Source organism: Protopterus annectens, chromosome 17.part0 (genome assembly GCF_019279795.1).
Source record: "Protopterus annectens isolate FY-2018-M chromosome 17.part0, PAN1.0, whole genome shotgun sequence".
In the NCBI taxonomy this organism is placed as follows: domain Eukaryota; kingdom Metazoa; phylum Chordata; order Ceratodontiformes; family Protopteridae; genus Protopterus; species Protopterus annectens.
The window spans coordinates 238,658,288-238,679,146 of NC_056751.1; the positions used below are offsets into that span (position 1 = coordinate 238,658,288).

Consider the following 20,859-nt stretch of genomic DNA (forward strand, 5'->3'; position numbering starts at 1 on the left):
TCCACTGCAAGACATTAAAGCATTTAAATTAATACAAAATGCTGCCTTTAGGCTCTTAAGTGCACAGTTATTTTTATTATATTGTGTATTTTCTAGTACCCAAGTATCAACCTGATGCAGTTTCAGTTTTTGAAGCAGTACAAACTATACTTAAATGACAGGCAGTGAAGTCCTTCCTTTGCTATGGGAGATTTAAAACAGTATACAGAAACATCAACAACCTCTCCTGCAATACAAGCAATACTGTTTCTTTGCCCTGCAGCTGACTTTTGGCTGTTTAGACTCCCTCCATAGCTCCTTATATTGTTTGCCTTTGGTATTATTCCGAGGTAGGAATCCTTTCAGGCTTCCACACGTAGAGAAGAGATATGGGAACAGACAGATTATCTCCAGCACTATCCTTCCAGATACGACTACTTCAGCTGACTGAAGTGGAACATGAAACAAGGCAGCTGGCTACATCATATATGCTGATTTGCACACACGGAATTTTTTTCATTTAGGTCTTATCCTGAGTGTTCATGTCCTACATACTGAGGATGGGCAGGCAAAAAGAGGTGTCTTGTGGCATCCATTACAGGACCTAAACAGCCCTGACTCCTTGGCCATTCCAACACTTCCAACCTGGCAACAGCCCAAATGCTGACCTCCAACATGGCTTGACAAGCAAACCATCCATCACCATGGCCCCTCGCCACCAGAATACACATGCCTATCATCCCTGTTCTTCTGTAAATTAACTAGGCTGCTAACCAATCACATGTCAGGATGGTCATAGTCAAGGTTTTAGCTTTACATGTCACTGGGTGACTACAAGCATTATTATTAATGCTCAGGGAGCAGATGAGCAAGTATCCCATTCTCATCTGTTCACAAATGCTTAGATGCTACCTGCAGAATTAAGCTATATGAATAGCTCATTGGAAATATCCGCTTTCATGTATCTGGTTTGTTTTCATAACCAGAATACTGAATTAGATCTTCTGCCTAAATGAACCACTCATTAACAAGTCCAGACAACGCTATACAAATCTCATGAACATATGTCACAATATGCAAACAGTGCAAAGAGGTTCAAAGGCTCTTTAAAAGTAGGTGCAATCGACCAAAAAAAATCTGACAATCTAGCATACAATTTGAATACCTAACAGCACATAACTCTTCTAACTCCAGATAGGAATATGGGATACTACTCAGAAACACAAATCAAGCATATCACAAACAGCTCAGTGTGAAACCTTGACAATTTTAACAAAAGATACTGCAAAAATCTGTCTCACAAGTAATTTTTGCTTCTGAAAAAGGAAGATGTAAAATGCGGGTCATTCTTCTTTAAATTATTGGTGCCACCAGTATGTTGGGTATGTAGTCTAGTTTCTTGTGTACTAAACAGCTTTAAAATCAATTGAGAAAGTTGAGAGAAGCGCCACATGCGACACAGCTAAGGCTGTGGTTGCAAATGCACTGCAATTCTTCCATCAGGGTATTTCAAGACTACCTTACAAGATAAAAACAAAGGTCAGTCATGAAACAAATTTAAGGTAGTGACATTTTGAAAAAAGTTGCTAAACAAAATATTCATATTACTATTCCCTCCTACGTTAATTTATAAGAGTTCCACTATAACTTGTGACGTAGTGTTGTCATGTTAATAGTACATTTGTCTAATGAACCACAGCATTCTGCCATTGTTACAGGTTGACACTTTCTCTAGTCCCCCCACAACAAACAGTAAGAACTTGTGCCCACCACAATTCATTGGGTCATTCTGCATCATGTTCATTTCATCAGCTCATATCATTTCTCAGTATCACACTGGAATTAAAAATAGCCTGCTACCATTTTTTGCAGCATTTTCCTCTTCTGGCGACTGGTACTCCAGTTTAAAAACTGTATGCACTTTAGGGTATATGTAAAACAAAATCACAAGCAAAAACAGCAGATTACATTTATAATGGCCTAATGCTCACTAATTTACATATAAAAATGCAAACAGCTATACTGACCTTTTCCTGACAAAATATTTTTTCCCATTGGATATGCAGTTCTTTCTACTTTTCCTGCCTATCCCTTCAATCCAAGCTAGATGTTTCCATTCCTGAATTTAGATCATGTGTGGTAAGGGGTACAATGTCTACAATCTAGTCTTCTGTGCTAATCTGCAGTCCCCTCCAGTGCTGTTGTATGTAACACACATTAAAATGAAGACAAGTCATTCATCAATGAAGAAAGCTCAACTGACTTGACATACCTTTACATTGCCCTCTGCAGAACCAGTAATGAAGTATTCTTCTGTTGGGTCCACAGCAACTGCTTTGACAGGGGAATCATGGGCTTGGAACATCATTCTTTGTTGTCTCTGTCGAAGATCAAATACACAAACAAACCCTCTTCTCCCTCCCGAAATAAGAAGGTAATGTTTTGGGGCATATGCCAAAACTGTAGCTCCACTTTCATGACAGAAAAAAGCTGAAACCAAAACAGAAAATCATGAAGAAATATTACAGTGGAGAAAGTCAAGACAATCAATATGTTTCATTCATTAACATTACAACACCACAGTGAAATTTTATATAATTCATCTTAACTTGTGTAACCACCAAAATGGAATGCCACTTTTGGCAACATAAAAATAAGTAGTACAGTCCAATTGTAAAAGGTGTTCAGAAACGGATAACTACATTGCTTTTGATGGCTGGAATCAGGAAATGCTGACATGGTGAAAAGCAAAGGAAAGCCATCTTCCCAGGAGTGGTCCTTAAATAGCAGAAATGGCAACCTTACATTGATCTTTCTGGCATACAGGTAGGATAGCCAAGTAGCATTTCCTGGTTCTTGCCCTCGTAGCTTTCCTCATGATTTTTAAAATGACATTTGAAAACTGATACCAAAACGGCAATAAGGTCATATTATACATGATATCAGACTGAATGTAAACAGGTCCAAGAGTACCGACGACTACCTGAAGGTGAGTCAAGAGGTTCACATGCTGAAACAGAGACAATGGCGATTCCCTTATCTCCATCAGGATATAGAAAGTGTTATGTTGGAACTTACCATAACTGTACATGTTTGAGTTTATCTACTGCCACAGTACTATTTCTTTGGATTCCTGTCTGCAGGTGCCAGATAATCAGCCCAACTTCCAGAACTTATTATCCTTTCACTTTTTGCCCCATTAGAAGCCATCCCAGTCTAACTACATGATGGCAGTGGTATAAACGGATATAAGCTGGTGCCTTCCCTCCCCTCTCCCGATTCATCTTGTTCTGGCAAAAGAAATGTAGTGCAAGGCTAACACAGCATAACCCCCAGTGGAGAAGTGAGTTCTCAAGGCGATGTACACCCAAACTGCCTCTCCATGTTGCTGCTTCACCATGAGGAAGGGGAGAGGTATGAAATATAAGGCAACAAGGAATGTGGCAGAGATTAGGTACCCACTCCTATCCATTTTGACCAGGAGAGAAAAAAGGGGATGACGAGAGGAAACTGATATTGCAACACCGGATATACTCAAACATCTATAAATATGGTAAGTTTCTAACAACTGCACTACTTTCTTTTGTAACAGCCATTGTTGTAGTAATGACCCTCTTGAAGACTCAAACAGCTTATTGACCAGAAAGTGATTGGCCTTGGGAAGAGGCTGGTGAAAACAAGCTCTGGAGAATGGCAATGGCAAAGCCTGACCTGGCCCTGGAAACACTCATCAACTTATAACAGCTGGAAAACTTAAGTACAGATGAGTTTACCACGTTCAAGAATACAGTGAAAACTGCAGTGGCCTTTTCAGAATGGGCCCTAATGTGGCCTGGAATTTTCTTACCACAAAATGAGCAACAAAGACCGATGCAATATACTGTCCATTTTGAAGCTGCATGTTTACTAAAAGAATTACCCTTCCTCTCATAAGCAAATGAAACAACTGATCTGATTTCCTGTTTTGTTAAAGAAAAATCTCAGGTACCTGTGCACATCTAGTGAGTGAAGAATTCTCTCTCTTTTATTCTATAGTGATATGAAAAATTCTGGAAGGTAAATAGCTTGGTTCAAAGGTAATTTGAAGAAAAAAAAAAAACGGGAGGGGGAATAACTTGGTTCAGGGACAACACTGTCACCTCTTTAAGCAACAAGAAAATTTTAATCTTTAGGTTGATGCTGTACTTGTGAAATATTACAAATGGCTCTCTACACGAGGGTCTCTGGCTTCAATATTATTCTAGTAGAGGTTAGTGTTCTTAGCAATGCAGTTTCCCAGGACATTTGAATGAGACAGAAGTAGCTGGCTAAAAAAAAAGATGGGCAAGGTGAGCTTTTTCACAGAGTAATTCACATCATATTATGGTATATTTCATTTGATTGCTGTCTCAGACATGTAACACACTTCTTAGCAATTGCTTAACAGGCAACCTGGTCATTCCAGTGGTAGACAAGCTGAATGGTGATACGTATACCTTCAGTGACAGCTAGACAGTCCTGGAAATTTTAGACAACACTGGATTACCTTGTGTTCAAACCAGGGACAATGTGGATAACTGAAAACGTTGTGCTTCAGACCAAGATAAAATGAAGCAAACACTGTGGGCCAAAAACAATACAGCCAAACAAAATGAATAAAGACGTGCTCATTTTATTATTTATTTGTTTAATGATTTGATTGTTTGATTGGTATTTGGGATTATAAAAACCGGGAAGGGTCATTTGGACATTGTTCTGATGAAGTTCACTACCAGTGGATGAAAGCGCTTAATAAATAAAATTATTTTACTACTTTGCAGTCCGTGTTATTGGCAGGCACGTCTTTATTCATTTTGTTAAGAAAAAACAGAGTAAAAATGGAAATCAACATGTGGGATGTACTTTCCATACTCAAGGCAGTATTTATCTTTTCATCTTCACTCTTAGACATCTACACACATTAGCGAAGCAAATACAGAAACATTTTTCCAATGAGATTCATTCTGTATCCCTGGCAGCAGGTAGACTTACTGGATGGTTGAGAGTTCAGAAGCATGCAACTCAAACTGCAGCAAGAAGGATCTGGTGATGACATTATCCAATGCCCCTTTATATCACTGATGTCTGAGTGGGAAGAAATCAGGCAAAATCAATGGGGTAAATGGAAAGCTCTGGAAGTTAGGCTGGCCGTTGGGCTCCCTGTATGTTGGAATCCTAAATGTCACGATTGCAACAATTAATATGATGAGCATTTCTTCTTACATTGATCTCTCATCTCCAATACTGAGTCAACAACTTTATGCTTTATTCTTATCATACCTCTAATCTAGACAAAAATCCTTACCTGACACTGAATTTACAGATTAAGTATGCAAAGTGTATAGTCCCACCTCCCCACACACCCACACACAAATCCTAATTCCACTTAAAAGTAAGCACAGAATGACAGACTATCTTCACATCTTTCAGTGTCTATACAATACTCACTAAATGCCCTAAATTGGTGGAAGGAATATGAGTGGGCAAGTAATCCCCCTTGGCAATAATAAAAAGGGAAAAAAAAAACCCTGCAAATCTGCAGAATCATCACAGCTACAGCCCTGAATACCTTTAACTTTCTGCATACTAAGTCATGGCCAACTCCTACCTTCCACCCAAAGGAACAATGCCTGTCAATTTATTTAATTAAACTGATTGAAATAATCGAAAGAGAATGAGAGAGAGAGAGAGAAAGGCAGAGAGAGGGAGTAAAAGAATAGAAACCATTACATAGTGATGTCTGTCTTGCATGTGATATAGTGGTACATAATTATAATAATTATATATGGATTAACAATACTACTCTAAAACAGAAATTATGTTATTAAAAACTAATAGGTCACACAGAATTTAAATACCCTACACTTTGATGGGACTGATCACAATATGACGTGAACTAGCTACTTATCATGAAGACCATGCACTTTCAGATTATGTCTAAGACGGCCTGTTTAAAGCAATGCCACTTCAATGCTGCCAGAAAAAAATGACTAACCCTCTCCTATAGGACAGCACATCTTCCACTGTCCTGATTTTAGGCATGGCCAGTAAAGCAGGTTATTTGAAAGAGGAAGAGAGGCCTTAAACAACATACCAAAATCATAAATTTCTATAAGCAGCATCAAACAAGCATAATCCTATTCACAAAAATCTGTATCATGAGCTACAAATGTACAACACAGGTTCTGTGTTACCTGACAATGCAACATTTGCATGGCAATTTATCTCTTAACAAGTACCTGCATTATGCTACATGCCTAGTATAACCAAATGCTGGTTATATACAAAAAATAAACATTTGCTGTAACTCTTATTTGCTACATGCATTAATTAACAATGTCTGGTCTTACAGCATACGTTTGCTTATCTGTTGATTATATATATTTTACCATCACTGGAAACATACATTCAAGGTACCCATATTTATAGTTACACAGCAACAAAATATGTCAATAAAGTTTTTCTGGTTTACATAATAGTTCAGGATTAGCTCAGTACTATACTGTAATATTTTATGAGCAAGAAAGACAAAAGATTATATACCTGCCTTATTTAATACCATTGTTTCCTCAGTGGTTTATGATCACACCAGCTCAAAGTAAACTTTGGCAAGGCAATATTCAGAGGGCCTTAACACAGCAACAGAAAGTGAAGCTCTCCTGTTCATGCTCAATGTTACAAGACGATATATACTTTGAAAAGACACAAATAAAATAAACCCAATGAAAGCACAATCTCTTCATCCTAATGAGACTTGTGGAAGTCGTCCATGATAAAAAACAGTAGTCAACAGTAGTTCCTCTTTCTCCACGTTCACATCTAATCAGTCTAATTCTTGTACTGTGACATGTGTTGTCATGAAGTCTATTTCATCCACCACTTACACACACAGTCCTTCACTTTCAGATAGTGTCTCAAAGCAGTTTTAAGTGGGGACTGTAGCCTCAAAAAAACTTTTAAGGCACTCCAGGTTTAGCAAATACTGGAATCAATGTTTGAGGCATGTCTGTCCTCCTTAATTAATGGTGGCTTTTCAGAGCTGTTTTACATTGGCTCAAATCTCCTTTCTATTCTCACAATTGTAACTCATTTAAAAGTTACTATTTTTTTTCATCTGCTGATTCTGCGTTTTGGCAAAGTTCTCTAAACCCTCTTCTGCTTGTGTTTAAATTTTAAGCAAACTACCAGCTATTTTTTAAATGGTTATAATTAAAATAGCTCAGGGAGGAATAGACTGAAATTCTTACTTTTAAAAATGTCAAGACGTTTACTATAGTAACTTGGAAGTCTGAGCCCCATTATTTGACGATGCACAAGGTAAACTTTGGTTGTACATTACTCAGTTACTGATGTTTATTTGTTTGGAATAGCTACAGTTTTAGAACATTAGAAAAAAGGACAGAGTTTTTCAGAGTCACTGGCAACATTAGAATTTGCAGAGTTGGAAGAAGTTGTAATCTTTGCTTGAACCCTCCATGAAATCTAGCATAGGAGGGAGGTAGGTAGTGTCAGATCTAATGTTTCCATAGAGGTCTAAATTTACTGAAGTCAGTGAAAACTGACATGAAGAAGACTACAAGGGTTGTGGCATCTTATTAACAAAAGCTGCAATAATTCCCCTCACGGGCAGTGCAGCAGGAGAATCTTCCATAGTAATGTTTATAACTCTGGTCTGCAGTGCTCGCCTTCGAAACACGTTAGATGTTCCTAGATGCTGAGTAGCCGGCTTAGTCACAGGATTGTTGGCTTGAAGCTTAATGAGTGTTTTTTTTTTCCTTATCAGCAACCTCTAAAAGAATCACAATTAATATTTTTTTTATAATGTGTTTACTCACTTTAAACAAAAAAAGCATTTCTGATACGAAGAAGCCTCGATTAGCAGCCATGCACTTCTTAGTAACACTCTGGGGACTTGATAATAGTTGAGCTTTTCATTCGTGTCCAAGAACATCATCCTTTTTCCGTTCCTTTAGGTGGTCTCCTGCACCTGTATTACTCCTTTACTTGAAAGTACAGAAGTAAATTTGTTTCCATTTCCTACCATGTCATAGGTTCATAGAGGATTACTAGGCTAATGGCTCTAGAGCCTTACAAGCCTCGCCATACTTAACCAGAGTTGCCCCAGTTGGTGGTTAAGTGAGTGAAGTTTGCAGAGGTAAGTATCTATGGTAGTGAATATTGACTTCCTCTGTCCAGGGGGAACATGGGCACCACACCAGGAATGAATCTGCAGTCACCCATCCATTGATCTAGGTTGCATTTGAAGAGGGTCAGGGAACGGCTCTGTTTCACGTGAATTGGAAGCTTGTTCCAGAGAAGTGGCAGTCTCTGGGAGATTAATCTCTCTCCAGCATGATCTGTTCATGTTGGAGGTTAGGTTAAGATCTTTGGAGCAAGTGACCCACGTGCAGGTTGATTTATGAATGTGTAGCCATCAGGGTCACGTCAGAGACTGCCCCATAAGCCATGCACAGGTTACCCTTTAACAGCCTGTAAGAGAGACAGTACTGTGACATGGTTTCAGTCTTTCCATGCAAGACTTGTTTTGTGTACCCTGTAATTTCTTGGTGAGAAACCTATGTGGTCTCGTCAATTGTTGCAAGTGTCTAGTGAAGTAAATGTAAATTGGAACAGTGTTACTCAATTACTGGTCTGATGAGGGCAGAGTATATTGGAATTATAACATCCTTTGATGTAAATGTCATGCTTTTACTTATAAGATGTGCCATATAAAATGATTTCCTTAACACTGTGAATATGTAATGGTCAAAGTTTAGATTGCTATCAATCTGAGTACCCAGATCAGCTACCACTGAGTCTACACTTAGGGGGGTGCTGCCTATAATGTAATTAGCAAGTTTGTCAGCTTTCCCAAAGGGAATAATGATGCATTTTTTGTATTTAGCTTTAATCTGTGGCTCAGCACCAACCATTTATTGTTAACCATGTCTGCAGCAGTATATTAACATTGTTGTGGGACCTGGTAATTGCTCCCACTTTGCAATAGTCAGCGAACTCGGGTCAGCCACAGGCTGTCGAAGTTTGCCTGGACTTTTGAGAAACAAATTCCAAACAGTAAGAGGCCCAGCACAGAACCCTGTGGGATACCACTGGTAACTGGTCTTTTGCTAGAGGTGAAGTCACTCACTTTGAGAGTATGTGTTCTATGGGTGAGCCAGTTGGCTACCCATCTGGTAAGGTAGGGTATGGGGCTAATTCCCAATTGGGAAAGTTTCTCTACAATAACGGATTGTGTCAAATGTTTTGGCTAGGTCAAGACAGGTGGCATGCATGGTCTTTCCCTCATCCAGGGCCTTAGTCACTTTCTTGAAGACGTCAGCCATGTTTAACAGGCATGATCTATCTTTAACTAATCTGAACTGGGTTGGATCCAACGTTTGGAGATTACATATGTCCTTGTTAATAAAGTCCATAATAATTCTTTCCATGACATTGCAGATGAGGCTAGTCAAGCTTATGGGCCTATAATTCCCAGGGTCAGTTGATGGTCCCCCTTTGTGAAGAGGGATTGCTGGTGTTGCCCTCCATTCCATCAGAACATAGCCAATTCCCAGACTGTGGTTTAACAAGGATCCACATGGGTCTGCTAGGTCATGTTTTAAGTTGTTTAAAAGGTAACCTGGGATGTTGTCTTGTCCCAGTAATGCAGTGTTTCTGACATTGGAGAGTGCGAAGATGACCTGCTGACTTATGAAACTAGGCTGAGGAATGCTGGCAGGTTTAGTTTGGGGGATGACTGGAAGAGACTGGGGGTGAAGTTTGCTCAAAATCTGTCAGCTAGCAGGTTAGCAATTTCCTCCAGTTGAGTATGGATGCTAGCATACAAAACCAGTTCAGTGCCTAGCTGGGTATTCCCTCATGCCATCTAGTGGTTTCAACAAGGAAGTAGCGAGGGTCAGAAAAGTATCTGTAGAGTAAATGTTAAACTGTTTTTCAGTTCTTAATGTCTAACATGAGGATGGCGGAGGTTCTACTGAATTTCAAGCCAGCAAAGAGATATGTTTACCTCTGTTAAAAGTTAAAAATCCAGCTGTCTGTGGTTACTTATGTTAAATTCTTTGGCAATGGAACATTAAAGAAATCTCACATCATTTTCTCAAGTCTTATAAATGTAGTGGTCAAATTTAAAATGTTTAATATGACTACTGTTCAGAAAAGAACTACAATATGCACATGCAGTAGAGTGCAGTCCTTGTTTAAGCAACATGGCAACTAGTTTCTTGTTTAGGTGGAAATATAGATGTATATATATATACTGCTATATTTCTTGTTTCATACATTTTAATACAGTATGGTATACTTTAGTCTCTTATTTGATAGAAATACAACTACATTAACTGCAGTACATGCACACAATACATTTATTTAATGTAAAAAGTACCATTTTTTTTTTTATTTCAGAGGAAATACGTTTGCTAGAAAATGAAGTACTCATCATAACGTTCCATCTGTCTTGTCCATTTTCATTTATCCTTGAAATATGGATTCAGTTCCGAACATCGGAACAGACTCGGCATTACTACAGCTTGTGAAAGCCAAAAACTCTTGAACTTAACCCTTACCCACAATGCCCCTCTCCTCGGTTACCTCAGATCGAGTTTTCAGAAAGACAGAGTGATAAAATCCCAAAAGTTTTCAGAGTCAATATCTGGACTCACATTATAATAAAAATGGAAATGACACATGTCCATTATTTGAACCACCAAAAATTTTAAAGGCTGGGGAAGTCGAGAATAAATGAAAATGGACAACACAGGTGGAATGTTATAGTGAGTACATAACTTCTTTATTTGATTTCTTTTTTCAAACACCTTTATTGAATTATCACTTGAAACAAAGGCAAATTTACATTTATATAAAAGTAATCAAACCATGTAACTATTTTTATTTATTTATTTAACATTTGTTGACCGGAAAAGTCCGACTAGGTTCCACAGAGTCTATTTTCAGCGGAGGCCTGGGGAGAAATGCTCCAGACGCATGTCTTTAGAATGTGGGAAGAAACTGGAGTACCCGGAAGAAACCCATGCGAACACAGGGAGAACATGCAAACTCCACACAGAAGGTACCCCAGCTGAGAATCGAACCAGAGAACCTCTTGCTGTGAGGCGACAATGCTAACCGTTTCACCACTGTGCCGCCCACTACATTAACACAACAAACATTTTACATATGTTGCTATATATTATCTCACCCAAGCAGTATTATATAAATTATTCAATTCCTGCCTTTTTTTAAACCATCCCTTACTATATAGGCAATCATAAATTTATATAAATTAAAACAAACCACTCCAAAACAGTCATAGTTGCAAGCATTTTACATCACAGACCATACTGACATACCCCCAAGTTGCAAACATTATACATCACTTTACATCTACCCAATCTTTCTCACTCAAACATTACATAGCTCAATTAATTCCTGCCACTTTTTAGACTTCATTCCTCCATTGTATGTATTGTTCCCACAATTCCCATTTTTTTCCTATGTAGTTTGCGCCTACCTTTTTCTAAAGATCTTAATTCCTGTTGTTTTATCTCTGTTACTGTTGGTTTAGATTTTGACTTCCATTTTCTAGTAATTGCTTTTTGGGCAGCCACCATTATTAGAAACAGCAACGCCTTACCAAGTCTAGGCAATGTTGTCAATTTTCATTTTATCCTAAACATATGGGACAGTCTCTCCAGCTACCTTAGGCATTGGGTGAACTTAAGGAAGGATATTTCTGAGCAACACAGAACCAAATGATGCTCTTCCACTGGAGACCAAATCCAATTTGTAATGGATAATAAAGGTATGAGGAGAAGCCCAAGTTGCTGCTGCACAAATGCCATCCATAGAAGCTATAGATTGAAAAAATGTGAAGTAGCTACTTCTCTTGTAGAATGAACCTTTAACGGCCTAGGCAAATTAATTTTCTTTTTACTATAGATAAAAGAAATGGAATCTTTGAGCCATCTGGCTAGCATCACTTTGCTCACTGGTTGGCCAAATCTTGCAAGTGAAAATGACACATAGTTGTTTGGATTGTCTTATATTCTCAGCTTTGTGTAAACAGAAGTGTTACTGTCTGTGAAAATCTAATAAATGTTAGCAATACTCACCTTTGTTAGCAAAGTTGGGAAAAAAAATACTGGTAAATTAATAGTCTGGAAGCAGGAGTGCGAATGACCCAAAAATCCTCACTCTGTAATTCAAGTAAACATTCAGCAAGTGCAAAAATGCAAGAAAAATCACGTTGCAGTTTGGCCAAAGCTCAAGAAGAGTTCTTGCCAAGAAATAACGAATTGTTAGCAAAAAATCTTTATTCCACAAGAACGAACCAGACTCCAAACACAAGCGCTTTCGCCCGTTTATAACGGGCTTTTTCAAGTGTAATTTTTTGCACAACAGACCTTACTTATATTTGCTTGAATAAATTGAATTATTACATTGATTGGTTGAATAATTAATCAATTATTTAGTCAGCCATGTTTTTTTTAAAAAATACAAATTTAAAATGTTAAATGCAAAAAGCTAATATAACGTGTGCACTTGATGCATCAAATAGCATAAAGAATCATATTAAAACAATCCAAATACGATAAATTCAAACACATTTAAAAATGTAGAAACTGCATAAGAAGAAAACCTTCTAAATGTTACAAACATTCAAGATTCAACATGAAAACTTAATTTAGCCACATTTTTTAGTATTTTCTGTAAATTACAAAGTAAATGCATCTACAATTGCGTGTGATGTTCTCCAAGTGGTTGAACCACAAGTTTTTACATGTTGCAATGTGAAAAAAAGAAAAAGGAAAAACTTTAGCTAATAAATACTAAAACCATTCCATCTAGTGGAACTATATTAAAAATTGCCTTACAAATGAATATTTTAACCATTTTAAATTATTTAAAATTAAATGTAAACATGTATTTACCTTAGTCAAAATAAATGTTGAATAATTAACTAGTGCATCATTTATTCTGATCAAACAATTTTAGTACTAAAACCTACATTGTGATCGATGTAATGTGCAAATAAGTGATGAAAATTAAAAAATGGAAAATCATGTGAACATATGCCATTATAGCAAAACACTAAGGATATAAAAATATAAACAATGACCTCTAGTTTATAGTTTGCTTCTTTTGTCCTTCAAAATACAAGTCAAACTAATTCCATCATTTAAACCTGGGCATCTGGTGGCATCCAGCCTAAGCTGCCACATTAATTCCTTAATGTTTAGGGCATTTTGCCAATCACCACCTCTCATGTCACAAAGTACCCTATCCAGGACAAAAAAGCGAATAGACATATTGGCACAATTTTGGGAATGCTTGACAAAGGCATTCGTCTCTTTCTTTATTTTAATGTCATTCATGTGCTCATATAACCTACGCTTCAACTCCCTTTCTGTTTTGCCCACATAAAATGATAAACAGTTTTGGCAAATTCCTAGGTATACCACTCTGGATGAGTTACAAGAAAAATGTTCCTTAGATGTAATGGTGATGTTTCTAGAAGGAATAGTGACATTACCAGTGTTTAGAATAAACGTGCATTGATGGCATCTGCCACATGCATAAGTGCCCTTCCTTTTAGTCACAGCATAAGTTGACAAATTACGGTTAGAGTTGGTTTTGGCCTCAAAAATGCCCTTCAAGTTAATACCCCTTTTCCTGACAAAAGAAATTTTGTTGGAAAACATGTTGGTAAATTCATCCTGCAAAAAAACAATAGGCCAAAGATTACTTGCTGTGTTTTCAATGAAAGCTGCATCCTGTGAATATGTGTATATAAAATTGCTACTTAAATTGTGCTCAAATTTGTATTACAGAGTGAGTGAGGATTTTTGGGTCATTCGCACTCCTGCTTCCTGGTTGTTTTTTGCTGCTTTTTAAATTAATAGTCTGATTAATATTTGTCTCTGACACTACCTTAAGGAAAAAGGAAGGACTGGTTCTTAGTGAAACTCTATCTCTGTGGAAAATCAGATAAGAAGGTCTACATAACAAGGCTATTTCTGAAATCTTTCTGCAGAAGTTACTGCCACTAAGAATATAGTTTTCCAGGGTAAAACCTTTAGATCACATTCAGCTAATGGTTCAAAAGGAGACTAAACAATAGTTTGTGACACTAAGTTTGGATCCTAAGGTGGAGTAGGATCTTTGTAAGGTGGTTTTAGCAACAGCGTTCCTTTTAAGAAGGCTTTCCAAATTTACGACAGGCCAGGGAGGAGTCTTTAAAATCATTATGGAAATTAGGAATAGCTGCTAACTGAACTTTGATGACAGAATGAGGAGCACCTGCCTTTAAGAGTGTAGCTAGAAATTCTAGGATTTTATCAAAGGGTGCTGAAAAGGGATCAATATTGCTGTCACGAGCCCAAAAGGTAAACCTTCTCCATTTACTAGTACAGAGTTTATGGGTAGCTGGCTTATGAGAGGCTAAGAGAATATGATGCACCGGGGAGGAGAGACAGGGATGCCTGGCTATTAACAGAACTGGAGTAACCAAGCTGTCAGCATGAGATTTACAATGTTCGGATGGTTTAATCCCTCTAGATGAGACAAAAGGTCTGGAGCTGGTTCCAGAATACAAGGCTGTTGAATCAGATAAGGCCAAAGAAAGGGGAATCATATTTGTCGAAGCCAGTAAGGTGCAATGAGGATTACTTTGCTCTTCAACTTGATTGCTTTCTCTAGGAATCTCAGGATTAGAGGAATTGGGGGAAGAGGGGCCAAATGTGGTGAAGAGCTTCTCTTGGTGACCCCCTCCCCCCAGAGGGAGGATCAGGGCAAAGTAGTTGCTGCACTTGTTTAGAGGAGAGGCAAATAAGTCGCAGCAATGCTGTCCCCTTTGACGGAAAATCTTTTCTGTCACCTTTGGACTGAGAAACCACTTGTGAGGCAAGAGAATAAACCTGCTTAGTTTGTCTATCATACTGAAACTCCCTGGAATGCGCATTGCTATCAGAAATTGGTTGGAAGAGATTGCCCACTGACACACACTAAGACCTTCTGGACAAAGGGGATAGGATTTGGTTCCTCCCAGTTTGTTGATGTACCTAACTACTAACATACAGTATTGTCCATTTGAACTGCATTTGTTCCTGAAGGAAGAGCAGTCTGAAAAGCTTGTAAAGCTAAAAGCACTGCTCTTAGCTCCAGTATGTTGATATGCAATTTGGCCTCTGTGAGGTTCATGTGCCTTGGACAGTCTTGCCCAGATAATGGCCCCCAACCCTATCTGGGAGACACCTATCGTCATTATGGCTTGGGGATGTGATAGGACAAAGGAATGTCCTAGAAAAATGTCTTCAGAATACATCCATCACACAATCTTTTTTGCACTGGTTGCGGATCAAAATCAGGTCCAACATGGGTTAGTGTAACACTGACCATTGAGATGCTAGCAACCATTGTAGTATCCTCATGTGGTATCTTGCTAAAGGAACTAGAGTTATAGGTGCTTGAAGGGCTACAGAAGTGGCAACTTTTCTGCTACTGATTAGCTTCTTCACCTGAAATCTCACAGGGTGAAGAAAAGCTATGGAAGTCTGAGTATTTAGAAGGGCTCCTATGACCTTGAAATTTTGAGATGGGTCAATTTCAATGTTTTGGAATTTACAGTTATTCCTAGGTAAGCGCAAACATGAAGTACATGGTCTCTTGCTTTTATCAGTTGATGCATGGTCAAAGTGGTGATGAGACAATTGTCTAGATATGGAAACACCTGGAATCCCTGCAGTCTCAGGTGAGCTGCTACAACTGCCATACACTTGAACACCCTGGGGATGCAGTGAGACCAAAGGGCAGAACTCTGAATTGAAAGTGACTGGCTCCTAGCCGTAAGTGGAGGAATCTTCTGGATTGTTTGTCCATCTTTATATGGTAATATGCATCCTGAAGATCTACTGAACACATCCGATTGTCTTTTTCCAAAAATGGAAGAATATATTGTACCATGACCATATGGAGTATGGTTTGGTGGGCTGATTTGTTCAGTACACTTAGATCCAAAATCAGTCTCCAGTCCCCTGCCTTTTTTGGCACTAAATAGAATCTTTAGTAAATTCTAGACTCTCTCTGGTCTGGTGGGACTTCTTGGATAACACCTTTTTTTAGCAGTTTTTGGATTTCTAGGACTGCTTGTTCCCTCTGAATGGGTGGAACATCAGGGATTTTCTTGTATATGTGAAGAGGAAGAGAAAAAGGAATAGTACAGCCTCTAGATATAATCATCTGCACCCAAACATCCAATGTTATTTGCAGCCAGGCATTTTGGTGCAGGGATAAGCATCTCCCGACTGCCTCCAAAGGAAGACAATCAGGCCTCCTTTCAGGAGCACTGGTAGGATTTACCACAGAAAATCTCTGAAACCCTGATTTTGTGGGCCACCTCTGCAGCAGGGCAGTATCTTCCATTAAAGTTCCTCCTCCTTCCCTTGGGGGAACTATCTCCATGTGTGTCCTGAAAAGGCCTTTAGGACTTTTTGAACTACATTTTTCCACTGCTTCTCTGATTACTAGAAAATGGTCATTTGGGAGTGGAAAAATGTATGCACACTGCAGAAAGGGTCTTTCCATCTTTCTCACACATGGATAAAGTTTCTCTAACTTTTGCACCAAAGAGGGATGATCCATCAAGGGGTAAATTGCCGAATGAAGACTTAAATAGCTCCATAAAGTCACACAGGTGAATCCAGGCATGTCTCCTCATGGCAGCATCACTGCTCTAGTGGTCCCTTCTGCTGCATGAGCAATGAGCCTCATGGACGAATTGGACACAGACTTCAGAGTAGCGAAATGGGAAGCCACCTTTTCTTGTATGTCCTCAGAAACGGTTCCGGCGAGGGTATCCGATAACTCCTTGACCAGATTACTCTGAAGTCTGGTGAAGTGTGCCAAGAAATTCAAGGACTTTAAGGCAAAGGTCGATGAAGCATAGACCTGCTTCACAAACTTGTCCATCACCCGCGACTCTGTTGGGTGGATGGATAGAGGAACTCTCCACGGTCAGTTCCTTCTTGGTGGCTGCCGCTACAACCATGGCATCAACAGCTAACTTTTTGGCCAAGAAGTGTTTGTCTTCAGGGGCAGACAGAATTTTGTCAGGTCTCCTGGGGATAGGTTCTATGGTAAACAAACTATGATAGTAGGGACAATGCTTAGTTCATAAAACTAGAAACCAATTATGAAAATACGAATTCAGCAATGCAAAATGTAACAAAAATCTGTTTAATGTAACAAAGCTTTCAGGTAAAAATCCTTCATCAGTGTATAAAAGACAGCATCTATCACTCCGCTTTTATATAACGCACAGCCAATAATTACCAATTAATCAATTAACATATAAAATGTGTAAAACAAGACAATTTACCTGTAAAAGTCTACATCTCTCTATCTTATATACATATATATATATATATATATATATATATATATATATATATATATATCGTAATAAAAATGTACGAATACATCATAAAAGAATACAAAATATCATTTAATGTGGGCACATCTGTTTAAATTTTAGTGCAGGCTTTATTGACACCAACTGGTTTAAACCGGGAAAAAAAAAATCAGAATTCATTCTTAACACCCATTCCATTTCCTTGATTTCTAATTTATTGTTTAGATCACCATCCCTGATGTTAATAGAGACCTGTTCTATCACCCAAAATTTAAAGCTATGTTGAACCCCATGTTCAGTAATATGTTTAGCTAGAGAATTAGTACTTCTATTTCTTTTAATGTCAGACCTATGCTCAGTGATCCTGTATTTCAATTTTCTCATTGACTTACCTATTATAAAATGATGGACATCAGTGCATGTAGCAAGATAAACTGTGTGTGTGTGTAGAGTTACAGGTAGCTGGACAATGGAATTTAAATTCCTTCCCAGTTGAGGGATGAATAAACACCTGATTTCTATTTATAACATCACCACATGTGCAATTGTAACATGGAATAGTGCCAGAAAAAAATGTATTTATGTTCATATACACTATTACAAAGATCTTTATAACATAATTTTTGCTTGAGATTGGAGCAATTCCAATAAGAAAAACTTGGATGGTCACCAATCAACCTATCCAACTCCGGCATCGATTTTAAAATATTCAAATTTTTTCTAATAATTCCTTTTATTACAGTCGAAGCTCTACTTTAAGTTGTGACATACCGAATCTTATCGCACATAGCTTGTCCATCCCAAGCATTAATAGCCTGTCTACTACCAAAACTAGGTCTGGCAGATGATGTCCTTAAAGAAAGTACTTGGTCAATTTCCTGATTAAGTACACATTCATCATAATCTCTATCAATAAATTCTTGTTTAAGTTCATTCATCTGATAACAACACTTATCAATATCAGAATTTAACCTACTTATATGGATAAACTGACTCTTACTAATACCCTAAACACATGGTGTGCATGCATGCTAGAGTGATGCAAGAACTTGTTCTTATGTACTGTTTTTTATATATACTGTAGTACATAAGTCTGTACCATTATACTCTATGGTAATATCAAGAAAATTAACACACTGTGTAACTGGACATTGTAAACTTCAAAAATTGTGTACTAGCATTCAAGTATAAAAGAAACTTCTCCAGTTCAGTATTAGTCCCATACCAAATGAAAAAAGGTCATCCACAAAATTTTGAAACATTTGACTTCAGAACAAAATGCTACAGACCCATTATACACAATCTCATTCTCCCATTTATCAAGTACAATATTTGCATATGTGTTGGCAATGGGAGCATCCATTGTCACACCTGAGATCTGGTGATGGATCTTATCAGACACAAAAAAGTTGTTATTCAAAACTATCTCCAGTAATTCACAGGTGGTTTCCATATATCTACCACTATGGCATCCATTTTTACACATGAATTCCCTAATAGAATATACACCACATGTATTTGGTATCATGGCAAGCAGAGATTGACTGTCAAGGATGACCAACAAAAAATTATTGTGTTACTTTGTAGAAAACCAGTCATACAGATAACCCAAAAAGTCATTAGTATCCTTAATATAGCTCTTAACACTTGGTAGAAAACATGACAAAATATTTTGCAAGTACATAGACCAATTGAATGAGCTCATCAAGCCGAAGTCATCCAAGAGGTAGATGGTAGAGTGCCAAAAGCATGCAGGTACACTGAACTCCTTGGAAGAGGAATTTTGGGACTTCTAGTCACCCCTCTGTTTTAATATTTCTAGGATGTCTCCAAAGGAGATAACATCAGGGGGTGGCCTTGGAGATCCTCCCCCTCATAGAAGTCTGTGTTTTTGGTGACAGATTCCTCTGGGGAATCTAATTGCTTCCTCTTGCACTTTTGCTTCTGAGGGACCTCCCTCAGTGGGATGATCTGGGGAGGTATCAGAAGAAGAAGAAGGAATTCCCATCTGAAAATCGTATGATTTTGGCACCCACTGACCCAGTGGAGGTACTGGTTGAATATTTGGGTGTAAGGAAGTCAAGGGTATCTGTTCCAAAGTGTAAGGGGTCGACTGACTAACTGCTGAAATCAAGGCTCTCTCCATAGTCTCAAAAGCTGGCCCATCTGAACAAGGAAGGAGCCCAGAAAAGAGAAAGACTGACTCAGAACCATAGTCACTCCCCATTCTGAGAAGACACCTGTCGAAGTCAAAGCCAGAGTTGAAATGATCAGTGCCAAAGCTCCAAGGTGCAGAGAAGACTCAGACAAAATAAGAAACTACTCTAACCCCTCTGAGCCAACAGGACAGATGCATCTCATGGAGGTCTCCTGTTTCAACTGAACCAAAGAACTCAAACTGAGATTTGGTTCTGAAGATACAATTTTGTCTCCAAGACAGTCAGCACCGGCAAACTCAGCCAAGGGCTCTAAAGCTTCAGTTGAAGTTACAGAAGGAAGTGCTGGAGGGGTAAAGAAAACTTTGGCTCCTACACCCGTGGAGGCTGGAGCCGCAGTGGAACATGTCAGTCCTCTTGCGCAGAGTATCTTATTCACCAGTCTCTCCACATCATCTTCAGTTAGGCTTTTGGTGGAATGGAGAGACAGGATGGATGGTGATTTTGGCCTTTCCAAAAAGGATGAACCTCTGGTGTTGAAGAATTTGTCTTATCTGATAGGTTTGGTTACGAGGAAGGTGTAGGAACAGGCATTTTGGTACGTCTGTTGGTTCCTAAAAAACTATAGGAACCAGAGACTTCAGCTTTTTTGAAGATGCTGCCGGGGGAGAAATTGGCACTGACACACTCCTTTTCTTACATTTCTCCAAAGATTTAATGGAGGAAGAGGAAGAAGGAGATGACATCAGTTTTACTTTTGAAACTAAGACACAAACACAAACTGGATCCGTACTACCAAAAGAAGAAGCACCACAGTGTATCCAACTGCCCAAATAAATCCTGCAAGCACGATGAGGTAATGTACTGTTTATTACAAAAAATGAGAACTGTTTAAGCTATATATTTTAGATAATGAATGAAGGTGGTTGCCACTTTAAGAGCAGCTGATTCCTGCTGATTCAGGAACCAGCTGACTTTTCACTTCCTATATAGTATATGGCCTATGTTGTATAATTATCTGAAGAAGTTGGGCTATGTGGCCTGACGAAAAGCGCTTTATGTGATTTTTTGTTTTTTGTAATAAACAGTACGTTAACTCATCGTGCTTGCAGGACTTATTTGGGCAGTTGGATACACTGTGGTGCTTCTTCTTTTGGTAATACGGATCCAGTTTGTGTTTTGTGTCTTAGTTTCGTTTGTTTTTCATGGAAGAGCCTATAAATGTACCTTCTTCCCTCACTTCTGACCCAGATGGAGGTATGAATGAAACGGAAGGAGCAC

General features: G+C 38.4%; 1 protein-coding gene across 1 annotated transcript in view; it reads right to left on the reverse strand.

The window, feature by feature from the left end:
* The window catches only part of DMXL1 (Dmx like 1), a 2,737,735-nt gene that overhangs the window by 91,608 nt on the left and 2,625,268 nt on the right, over window positions 1–20,859 (reverse strand). The window contains exon 46 of the mRNA XM_044059165.1: window positions 2,252–2,469. Coding sequence (XP_043915100.1) covers window positions 2,252–2,469 — 218 coding nt within the window. The remainder of the gene's footprint in view (window positions 1–2,251; window positions 2,470–20,859) is intronic.